This window comes from Castanea sativa, chromosome 9 (assembly GCF_040712315.1).
Source record: "Castanea sativa cultivar Marrone di Chiusa Pesio chromosome 9, ASM4071231v1".
In the NCBI taxonomy this organism is placed as follows: Eukaryota; Viridiplantae; Streptophyta; class Magnoliopsida; order Fagales; family Fagaceae; genus Castanea; species Castanea sativa.
Window position 1 is genome coordinate 23,833,132 of NC_134021.1, and position 12,430 is coordinate 23,845,561.

Sequence of the window (12,430 nt, forward strand, 5' to 3'; positions counted from 1 at the left end):
AAAAAAAAAAAAAAAAAAAGAAGTGTAAGGTATGTCAAAATAACACATAAAGAGTACTCATCTACTATTTATTTAATTAATTTTGAGATACTTTATTAATTCCCTATCTTATAAATCCATTGTTCTGAAAATTAGTTCTTAACAAAAACCAAATAAGCATTGATTTTTACATTGGATTAAATCTCATGACTTTACAAGTCAAGAAATTGTTTGAATGTTAGGTTGATGTAGAATAAATCCTTATAATTTATATGATTTTTTATATGATTTCTAGATAATGGAAAAATCAACTATAATGTTTGATTTTTTGAAAGAAAATACAAATAAATTCGAAGTCATTACTAATATACTATTTTTTAAAAATCGTTGAACAACATTTTGAAGAATCACTATTGATGAAATAAGTATTAGTTTATTGCAACATGATTATGTATTTTTGTCCACAAATACGTGTTTAAGATGTTGATAGACAATACGAAATTCAATGAACTTATAGTAAGCTTCCCCCCAATGCGAATCCTAGTTCCGTCCCTGCTTGATCTCTATCCTGAGTTCCTCTGACTCTCTTGCTTTCACTGTTTCTGTTAAAGTGTAAAGTGTAAATCTAGAAAATTGATATGCGAAACTGAAAAATAAAAAAGACACTGTCACTGTGTATAGGACGTATGTTTTGATAGTTGTGTACAATGTAAATGTTTTGTTCTTTTGTGCTTTACCGCTTGCAATTATAAATTTTTTATTATTTTATATTGTTTTATATGTCTAGATACTAAAGTGAGCTACTGCTATCTAATATCTATTTTGTACTTTTGTTGATTTAAGCTATGTAAAGCTTTTTGTAACTGAATACTAGTTTTGTGGTTTACTGCAAGTATTTTTAAATTTTGATATTTTATTTTTAATAACAATAAATTATAATTTTGTTTGTTTGATATTTATATTTAATATTAGGAATATATGTAATTATTATATATTTGTAATTTATAATAGGAATTTGTTTGTAATTATTATACCGATGTAAAGACAAATCCATTTTAATTGTTTGGTTCTATATGATTGCATATACATTTTGAGCTTGATTATGGACACCGTAAGTGCACAATTTGTACCCAGATCCAAAAACAAGTGATGGGCTCAGGCCCAAAGAGCCTTATACAATAAAATTTGTAGAGTATGGGTTTAAAACCTAGGTTTGGGATGTTGGAAAATTCATCAACAAGCTAGAATGCTGCAGTCTATGCAAGTAATAGATGAACGTAACAAAAAACCCTCCTCGGACGTAAGACGATAACAAATTGTATAGTCTTTCTTTCTCTAAGCTAAAGATTACAATTTCTTAGCTTCCAAAAAGAAGAAAAAAAACCCCCATTTTTTCTCATCTCTCGTCTTCTTATATCCTTCTTCTTCTTCCCTGATCCGTCCATGTGTAACACAGATCTTTTTTCCAGATAGTTGTCCGATCCACCACCTTCTTAAAGTCTTCAAACAATAGCTGGAATGTTGAATGCTATTGTTCAGAGGTCATTTCTTTATTAATGCGGCCAGAGAGGTAGATGCAGGATCCTTAATGCAGTGGTAACTGTTTTTTCCTCAGATATTTCTCACTCGTTCCTTCCTCTAACGGGTACTTGGACCACACCTTTACCCAACAGATCTTTCAGAATTCTGTCTCTAAACCATTTAGCAAGTCCCAAGGCCTTTACTGGGCCTGTCCTCGGAGATACTTCTCCTCAGGCAACTCCTCGGAGATACTCCTCCTCAGACAACTTCTCGGACCATTATAGTGCAGACTGACCTGTGGACCTAGAGACCCTGATTGGACAGACTTGTACCAACTAACCAAGCCCAAAGCCCAAACGTTTATTTAAACATTTTTACCCCCCACAGACACTTTCTTAATTATGCAAAGGATTGGTGAGAGCTAGAAAATTAACAATCTATATATTACTTAATAAACTAGTTAATTTAGAACACTATTTTATTGAGTTAAAATTAATTTATGAAATAAAACATTTTTTTAGTCAATTTTTTACATATTTAGTTTTCCCCCTAAAAAAATTCATGATTCACGACGGCTCACAACATGGGAAAATATAATTATAAAAGGAAAAATATCATAAATAAAATTTGTGAAATATATTTAGAGGTTTTATTCCAATTTTACGACAAAGCATAGGACTAATTATACTTATTTTATTAGAACATCTTCTTAATTTAATACTGATTTTTATTGTTAGCACAGTTTCTATTACCGCGTAGCATGCAATTAATGTGCTAACAAAATATTTTTAGTACAGCTCACTAGCTTTATTAGTTTGATTAGAATACATATGCAACAATGTAGAAACTATATTACTACTACGGAGATGGGTATTATCAAAGGTATAGCCTCATGGATTAAAACACTTGGGTTTAAAGTAGCAAAGGCAAGGAATTCAGGATCTTGCTCCAATATAGACATAATGTTTTCTTCTAAGGTCACCCGTGCCTCAATTCCATTGCCAGAAGTGGTGTTTTGGAGCACGATGAGATTCCTACCAGAACCACCTTCCCCCATGAGCCCAACCCAAACGGGTTTTCCCCATCCAAAGTCGATTTCATCAAAACCAAACGTCAACCAACTAGCGAAACCAAAAATTTCTGGGTTTTTAAAAACCATTGCTGCCTTCATCTTGGTTGTAAAACCTTCATGACCTTGCAGAATTCTCACATCACTGTCAATTTTTGCCACAGCTTCTCTTAGGGTTGCCACAAAGCCACGAAGCTTGATCTCTATCGACTCTACTGAGTTATAATCATGGGCTACGAATGCATACCAAAAGAGATTACCCATAGAATTTTACGACATGTGTGGATTATTTTTCGCCGGATGTTTACCGCTTGGACTAGTATAGATGGCCTTGGAGAACTAGATGTTAATCTAGAAGCAGCTCTAGCATGTATATAAATGAAACTAGACAGTGATTCAGTTCGGGTTGGGTTTTGCACTTGTTCACTCTTTGCGTTCTCCTTTAGAGTAGCTATGGCCTTGGCATCAAACACAAATCGCCTTGTCTTGTACTTCTCTTTTTTGAACCAAAGCCTTTCTGTTGAGAAATTTAGACCTCAGTTGATGAAATTAATAAGTCTTAAATCCAAGTTGTTAATTAGATTTATTATACATAAAATTTGTTTAAACAAATAAACATCAATATCATGTCAAAACTAAGTGCAGTGGAAAAAAAAATACGACAAGACATGATGACCCAGGAAAACCAATGAAACCAACTAGTTTCACCGTAAAAAACTTAGGGGGAAACTTTCTCGATAAGCAATTTACTATACTAAAGAAAAATTTCAGATCTAGTACAAAACCTTTGTCCCTAGACTCTACAGTCCCCGTAAATGAACTCACAGCAGAAACCTTCTATCGCTTCAGAACCTTTGAACTCTTCAATATATGAACGCCACATTTGATGCACGGATTTCAGTACATGACTAACTCCTTTGCACGAATTCCAATACGTGACTAACTCCTTTGCACGAATTTCAATACGTGACTCACTCACCAACTTGAGAGATAAGAATGTTGGCTGCAAAGTTCTTCACTTCATCAATAATGAAGATCAAGAAGCACTTGATTACAAAACCTTAAGGCGCAAAAATGCAGTAGCTTTTTTTTTAGAGAATAAGGTTTCGGTCACCTTTTGCATATGTTCTCCTTATATTCTTTTATGTGACGGCCTCTAAAATAAACCTTATATATGCCTAAGGTTGTGAGAAAAGAAACCCTACACAAATACAAAAGCTTGGCCCAAAAATCAAATCTGAAAATTCGGATTTCTGTAACCTCGACGGATAAAGGTATCGAGATGCTGTCAAGTAGCAATTGAGCCATGGGGCTGGAACAACTCTTTAAACCTCGACACATACTAGTTGTCGAGTTTTAATGAACTTGCATTTTTCAACTTGTTTCTTAGACAGACTTGATGACTTTAACACTTGATCTTGAAACATAGTTTTTTGAAGTTTAAAACTCATTCTAAATCTACCCAATTACAAGTAAAGTGTGTTTTGTCAAAAGATTAGCCAATTATATAAATGAATGACATATGTTCTTAATAAGTGAAACACATATGACCTAACACTTTCCATTAAAAGGTGCAGCAATACGAGGCCATATATTGCATGGAGGAAAGTATGCTAACGATGATGCCTCGGAAATATTAGGATGTACTAATTTGTTACAAGGCCTGCCTGCAATGGCAGCCCAAGTGTTGAGGAAAGCATTCAGGGTGGCTCCATCTGTGATCTTATGTGACGAGCATAAACCGATTCCTATTCCACCACAATCAAATATGTTGACTTGTACGGCTAATTGGGCAACTTCCATTGGTTTTGGTTTTTTGTGAAGTGGACAACAAGGAAGAAATTAAAGTGGTTTAAACACTCCGTTTTAGGATGTTGAAGAAAGTCAGATAGAGAGCAATGGACTCGGGATCATGGTGGCCGATACCGTACCGGTACCGGCCGGTACATACCGTACCGGCCAGTGCACCGGTACCGGTACACTTTTATATTGTACCGGAAAAAATACCGGTCGTACCGCTCGCGTACCGGCCGTACCGGCCAATTTCGGGCAATACCGGTCGGTACCGGGCGTACCGGCCGGTACAGAAAAAAGCTTTTTTTTTTTTTTTTTAGTTTTGTAATTTTTGAATTTTTGTAAGGGCATAATGGTAACTTATTTACATTAACTTATTAGTATTATTTATTTTCTTAGTATGCAATGAACAACTAAGCTTTTTATTTTTTATATTGTGTTTTTTTTTTCTTTTAATTGATACTAAAATCTAAAATTATGAATAATTTGTTTTGAATTGAGGTAATGTTTTATGATAAAATTTTATATTTACTATAGTATAAGTGAAATATTATATGTTTATAAATATAGTTCTAGAGATTTTGGTGTGTGTGTGTGTGTGTGTATATATATATATAAAATAGCGGTAAACCCGAAACGGTACACCGGTATTGACCGGTATCCGAAATATATCGTACCGGTGGCCAAACCGGTACAGCCTCCGGTACGATATTGACTTCCTTGCTCGGGATTCATTAAATGGAATGCCCTCGTTGTAAAAATCAATAAAGAGGTTGTCTTGCATCCTTCCAGAAAATGGGTAGAAGCTATTTAGGGTTTCTGAGAGTGAGTTTTTTACGTGATCGGTTGAAGAGGTTCGGGGACTCTTAGAGTAAAAGAGGATACGTGGAATATAGGTTGTAGGAGTGTACTGGTCCAAGACAGAGAGTTTGAAGGGTTTCAGATGACGAATTGCTGGTGAAGATGGTCTGATGATTTCTCTTGAGATGATATTAACGTGTACCATCTTTTTTCAGAAAAAAGTTTATCTTTAACAAACCGCGGGTTCTATATATATTTGGTTTACCTTCACAAAGATAGTTTGGATAAAGATCCTATTCCCTTTTATAGAGACTGAGAGTACATAATTTTTATGCACAAATTGCTAGAACTGGCTAGTAGAATAAGGTCCGCTTGATTAAAAGGCTTAAAGCCTTGTTGCCGTATAAGGAATCCAAACTCTTCCTTTGGGTTCAAAAATTGTGTGCCGTAAAACACTTGTACAGTAAGTCCGGGCCGACCTATGCTAATATAAATGTACCATTAGTGTACCGAACATTAGGTAAGAGCAAAGTTGGAGAGGTGCCTAATTAATGTTCGGTACCTCTATCCAAACTATTTTCACAACACATGTCTTGATGTTCGGCACCGAACGTTAGGCACCTCTCCAACAAATGCTCTAATTCTAGAGGTACCGAACATGTCTTGATGTGTTGTGAAAGTAAGATAAAAACTTTCTTAAAATAGTTTATTAACAAATGCTCTAATGACACCTGTTAACTGGATGTGAATCCTTTGTACAATTTTTTGTGTACCACTCATATGTTTTTTAACTTCAATTATTTTATAAATAAAGTAAAATCAAAACATGGCACGTAGTGGTTAGTGAAATATAAAGTGGTCCAAAGGATTTGTACTCTTTGTTAACTAGGCTCAATTAAAAAAAATACAATTTATTTTGATGAAAACATTAACTTTTAAATGTTTTAAGGAATGGCTTGCTCAAGAAACATGGTTTCAAAAGATGATTTAAAATTATTCAAGGAACTTATACAAAATCCAATATCTAACTCATCCAAATGGAGCATAAATTTGGTTTGCACGCTTGACATGGGTTCGTTGGCAACACATTGTTCAATCAAAAAGAGGATGGGATATGAAATACCATAATTTTTTTTTTTTGAGGGAATATAACACTCACTACTCTAAGGGTCCGTTTGGTTGGAGGGGTGAAAAAGTGGGAGGATAGAAAATTGTGAGAGGATGGAAAAGTGGGAGGATAGAAAATATTTTAATTTTTCTCTTTTTTTTTTTTTTTGTTGGGAGTGAAAAAGTGGGGAGATGGAAAAAGTGAATTTATATAAATTTATTCATATACCCTTGTTAAAAAATGACGTCCAATTAAAAGAAAAAAGTGACAAGCAACCAAAAAAAAAAAGCAATTACTCAATTTATTAAAAAATAAAAATCATGTCTCTAAAAAAAAATCATGTCTAGTTAAATGAAAAAAAGAAAGAAAAAAGAAGAAGAAACAAAACAGCTATCACACCCATAGCCCCCTCCCCCCCAAAAAAAAAAAGAGGCAACGTGCCACTCTCAGCCCAAGAAATCAAAAAATGGAAAAAAAAAAAAAGAGCAACATGTAGAGGAAAGAAAAGGAAAAAAAAAAAAAAAAGATAAGAATTGGACAGGGGTATTTTTGTCCATTAAGCAACTTTATTTTCTCCCTTCAGTTTTTTCTCTATTTTTTAGAGAACTTTTTAATGAGCCCGGGGAGAAAATACCTGAGCTCTACCATTTATTTTCTTCCTCCCCACATAACCAAATACACTCAAAAAAAATTTTCTTCCTATTTTTTCTCCAAAGTTTTCCATCTACCCTATTTCACCTCCAAACAAACACACCTAAGGAATCCACTTTAGAAATACAAAGAAAGAAACTCATCCCCTATCAAAATCCACTGTGGAACGAGTTTTTAACAAGAAGACACTCGATATTCCATCTGAAAATGACACTTGATATTCTATCTGATTTCTATTCTCACATGAGCTAGAACTTATATTAAACCAACTTGGAACAACCCTCCGAGCATGAAGAATGACAACTTAGGTTATATTTGGTAATTGTTTTTTCCACTTATTTTCTGTTTTTAAAAATAATTTTCTATTTTTGAGACTAAAAAATTTGTTTGGCAAATCAAAATAGACAAAAAAAAAAAAAAAACTGTTCTCAAAACTCAATTTGTGAAGGAAACTAAAAACATGTAAATGGTTGTTTTTAGTTTCTAATTTTCAAAAGTCAATGAACACATGTATTTAATTTAATGAATTTATCTCATTTAATGAGTTATCATTAGAGTTCAAATCTTAATAACAACATATTTCAGTATTTTTTTAAAAAAAAACTATCTTTTTAATTTCAACTAACCAAACATGTTTTTGATTGCAAAAATACAAGAAAATTGTTTTTTCTTTATATTCCCAAAAACAAGTTTTTAAAAATAGAAAACAAAAACTGTTACCAAACATAACCTTACATTATCAAGAGAAAAACATTTAATGAGTGTAAAAAACTTGATCAAATAATCAAAAAACAACAAATAAGACCCATTAACAAGACTTAGAAATCGGAAAATATACTTTAGAAAATAAATAGGCCCAACTGAAAGTCTCTCACTAGACCATATTCATTGTCTCTCAAGAATATTATGCTAGACCAAATTTGTAGTATGGTAGCCATAACACCCTCTAAAAATGTCGAAAAGTAATTTGTAATTAACAAATGGCTCTCTAGGTGTCAAAGAAAGAGGATATTCAGTCTATATGTGGCAGCAAATTTGCTATACTGCATCACTTCTGTTTTGAGCGCGATATTCAGCAACCACAACTCCAAATTTCATGATGCCAGAACCTATGGATTCAAGAAATCCGAACTCTGGAAGACCTCGAAAGAGAAACACAAAAATAGAGTACAAAAAAGCCAAAAAAAAAAAAGAAATTTAAAAAAAAAAAAAAAAAAAAAAACTAGAAAGGGAAGAGTAGAGGTGATTCTAAAAAGTTGATGAGGTGGCAGCAGGCACATGCCATGGTATGCGCCCCCTTGCCCCCTTTCCTATAGATAGGAGCCCCTCTTATCTTCACCATGGGCGGCTTAACATATTTGGGGGCCTAAGGCAAAAACTAAAATTGAGGCATTTTATATATTTAAATATGATTTTTAAAAATTTAAATATTACTTAAATTTAATTATCTTGTTTTAGATGCAAAATTACTACTAATTAGTGATGAATTTTCTTTTTGAAAGTTTAAAGACAAAAAATTTGACAAAACTTTTCACATTTTGTTGATATGATGGATTGATAATTTGATAGTGGTAAGTAAAAAGTGATGTTAGTGGTGGACTTAGATAAAAACTAATAAAAGTGATGAATTGAGTTAAAATTAATTTATGAAATTTAACATTTTTTAGTCATAATTTTTTACATATTTATAGTTTTCCCCCTAAAACAAATTCATGATTTCACCACGGCTCACAACATGGGCAAAGATAATTATAAAAGGAAAATTTTCATAAATACAATTTGTGAAATATATTTAAAGGTTTTATTCCAATTTTACCACAAAGCATGGAACTAATTATACTTATTTTATTAGAACATCTTCTTTAATACTGATTTTTATTGTTAGCACAGTTTCTATTACCACGAAGCAATTAATGTGCTAACAAAATATTTTTAGTACAGCTCACTAGCTTTATTAGTTTGATTAGAATACATATGCAACAATGTAGAAACTATATTACTAGTACGGATGGGTATTATCAAAGGTATAGCCTCATTGGATTAAAACACTTGGGTTTAAAGTAGCAAAGGCAAGGAATTCAGGATCTTGCTCCAATATAGACATAATGTTTTCTTCTAAGGTCACCCATGCCTCAATTCCATTGCCAGAGGTGGTGTTTTGGAGCACGATGAGATTCCTACAAGAACTACCTTCCCCCATGAGCCCAACCCAAACGGGTTTTCCCCATCCAAAGTCGATTTCATCAAAACCAAACGTCAACCAACTAGTGAAAGCAAAAAATTCTGGGTTTTTAAAAACCATTGCTGCCTCCCGGTATAAGTACTTGATTATGGTTGTAAAACCTTCATGACCTTGCAGAATTCTCACATCACTGTCAATTTTTGCCACAGCTTCTCTTAGGGTTGCCACCAAGCCACGAAGCTTGATCTCTGTCGACTCTACTGAGTTATAATCATGGGCTACGTATGCATGCCAAAAGAGATTACCCATAGAATTATACGACATGTGTGGATTTATTTTTCGCCGGATGTTTACCCCTTGGACCAGTATAGATGGCCTTGGAGAACTAGATGTTAATCTAGAAGCAGCTCTAGCATGTATATAAATGAAACTAGACAGTGATTCAGCTCGGGTTGGGTTTTGCACTTGTTCACTCTTTGCTTTCTCCTTTAGAGTAGCTATGGCCTTGGCATCAAACACAAATCGCCTTGTCTTGTACTTGTCTTCTTTGAACCAAAGCCTTTCCATTAAAGCTGCAACAATACGAGGCCATATATTGCGTGGAGGGAAGTATGCTAACGATGATGCCTCGGAAAAATTAGGACGTACTAATTTGTTACAAGGTCCGCCTGCAATGGCAGCCCAAGTATTGAGGAAAGCACTCAGGGTGGCTCCATCTGTGATCTTATGTGACGCGCATAAGCCGATTGCTATTCCACCACAATCAAATATGTTGACTTGTACGGCCAATTGGGGAACTTCCATTGGTTTTGGTTCTTTGCGAAATGGACAGCAAGGAAGAAATTGGTTTAAAGACTCTGTTTTAAGATGTTGAAGAAAGTCAGATAGACAGCAATGGACACGGGTCTCATTATATGGAATGCCCTCGTTGTAAAAATCAATAAAGAGGTTGTCTTTCATCCTTCCAGAAAATGGGTAGAAGCTATTTAGGGTTTCTGAGAGTGAGTTTTTTAGGTGATCGGTGGAAGAGGTCTGGGGACTCTTGGAGTAAAACAGGATAAGTGGAATATAGGTTGTAGGAATGAACTGGTCCAAGAGAGAGAGTTTGAAGGGTTTTAGATGATGAATTGCTGGTGAAAATGGTCTGATGATTTCTCTTGAGACGATATTAACGTGTACCATCTTGTTTTAGACAAAAGTTTATCTTTATCAATCCGTGGCTTCTATATATGTTTGCTTTACCTTCACAAAGATATCTTGGAAAAGGATCCTATATATTCCCTTTTATAGAGAGACTGCGAGTACATAAATTTCATGCACAAATTGCAAGAACTGGCTAGTAGAATAAGGTCCGCTTGATTAAAAGGCTTAAAGCCTTGTCGCCGTATAAGGAATCCAAACTCTTCCCTTGGATTTAAAGATTGTGTGCCGTAAAAGCACTTGTAGAGTAAGTCCAGGCCGACCTATGCTAATATAAATGTACCATTAGTGTACCGAACATTAGGTAAGAGAAGAGTTGGAGAGGTGCCTCGCAATAGGTTCAAATACAAATAGAGTATGTGTGCTACTATTGTAATGTCTTTATTTAAAATTAATTTTTCTTGGTATTGTGTAAACGGTTTATTTTCACAACACGTCTTGATGTGTTTTAAAGTTTTTAACCATCAATATTTACCTCTAATTCTAAAAATAAAAAAGGAAAAAGTTAACAGAGGTTTTAAGAGAGTTGGTTTAAGAGAGATTTTATGAAACTTTTTTTGGAAAAAAAAAACTGATTTTTTAAAATTTGTTTTTTTTTTTCCCTATAAAAGTAAGATAAAATTTTTCTTAAAATAGTCTATTAACAAATGCTCTAATAAAATGTGAATCATCTGTACAATTTTTTGTGTTGCTACCTTCGAGACACAAAGAGAGTGTGTGTGAAAGCAAAGAAAAACAAGAAAGATTTTTCTTTAGCCATGAGACATATACAAAAATTATTGTAATTGATTTGATAATAGTAAATTGATTCGAAATTTGTCTCATGGTTTTTTTCTTAAAAGAGAAAAGGTTTTTTATGTAAATATTTGTGTTTTGTGTGTAGTTGTTATTTTGGATTGCTAATATTATTTAGGACCCAACAGAACCTTGTATGAATGAATGTGAAAGAGTATTTAATTATGGCAAATTTTTATTTAGGTATGTTGATAAATTGTAATAATTATGGAAATTTTGCCCTGATGTTCTAGGTTTCCCTATGTTTTTTTTTTTAATTTTTATATTTTTTTAATGTTGATTTGTATGTTTTTCTGGGCTTCTTTTGTGTTTGTTTCTTGGATTTATGGGTTTGATTTCTGTGATTTATGAGTCTATGGGTTTATTTCTTAGATTTATGAGTTTGATTTCTGTGATTTATGGGTCTATGGGTTTATTTCTTAGATTTATAAGTTTGAATTACTAGAGGTTTCAATGTTTGAATGTGTTAGAATTTTCTGTGTTGAGATTGATTATGAATGTTGGCAGTTGGGTTTGTCTTGATTTGGTGAAGACCATGAAGCATGAAGTTCTAAGGAAGAAGAAGAAGAACAATGTTCTTCTGAAAAAAATAATGAAAAGCAAAAAATAAATAAATAAATAAATAAATTTAAGGTTTAAAAAAAATTATTTCATTATTTGTTTTTTAATTTTCTGAGGTGACTTTTATTTATTTATTAAAATGTTGACATAGATGCTAATGTAGTATTTTTATTATTATTTTATTAGTCACATCAGTATCTAACGTGCTACTTTTGTATTTTGTCTATCACATAGAACTTTTTTGTTAGTAGGTTGACGGCAGAAACCAAAATAAAATTAATTTTTTTTAGGGACTATATTAGTAGCAAGATTAGTTTAGAAACCAAAATGTGAATCGGCCCAAAATGGAAAAATCAAAAATATATTTTCACCATTAAATTTTAGTTGGAATAACTATAACGGGTAGGGGTGGTTTGAGTAAGGTCCATTTGATTAAAAGGCTTAAAGCCTTATTGTTGTATAAGGAATCCAAACTCCCCTTGGATTTAAGGATGGAAAATTCTTAAGTAGTCCCGGAGTATAATGAAATGGTACTCTCTCCTCTCACCATTGTCCGTGCTACGAGAGTTTCTAAGAATTACTCTTCAAGGATTGTGTGTCATATAGCACTTGTGCAGTAAGTTCAAGCATACCTATTAATTAGTAGAATTTTAGCTAGAATAATTATTAATTAGTAATTGCTAGTTGGCACTTAATTTAATGGAATTTTAATCGGAGTAACTATTTGTTGAGTTGGTGAGGCTTGAATAAGGTCTACGCAATTAAAATT

At 33.2% G+C, this 12,430-nt stretch overlaps 2 protein-coding genes and 2 pseudogenes across 2 annotated transcripts in view; 2 read left to right on the forward strand and 2 right to left on the reverse strand.

The window, feature by feature from the left end:
• Positions 1–12,430, forward strand: part of LOC142610371 (disease resistance protein Roq1-like) — an 88,342-nt pseudogene that overhangs the window by 61,450 nt on the left and 14,462 nt on the right.
• Positions 1–12,430, forward strand: part of LOC142610372 (lipid phosphate phosphatase delta) — a 102,134-nt gene that overhangs the window by 28,554 nt on the left and 61,150 nt on the right. The window lies entirely within an intron of this gene.
• Positions 2,348–5,489, reverse strand: LOC142610413 (epi-neemfruitin B 7-O-acetyltransferse L7AT-like; annotated as a pseudogene).
• On the reverse strand, positions 8,770–10,358 carry LOC142610128 (akuammiline synthase 2-like). Its single transcript, XM_075781855.1, has one exon. It carries the CDS (start codon positions 10,285–10,287, stop codon positions 8,956–8,958), a length of 1,332 nt encoding a protein of 443 aa, XP_075637970.1. The 5' UTR covers positions 10,288–10,358; the 3' UTR covers positions 8,770–8,955.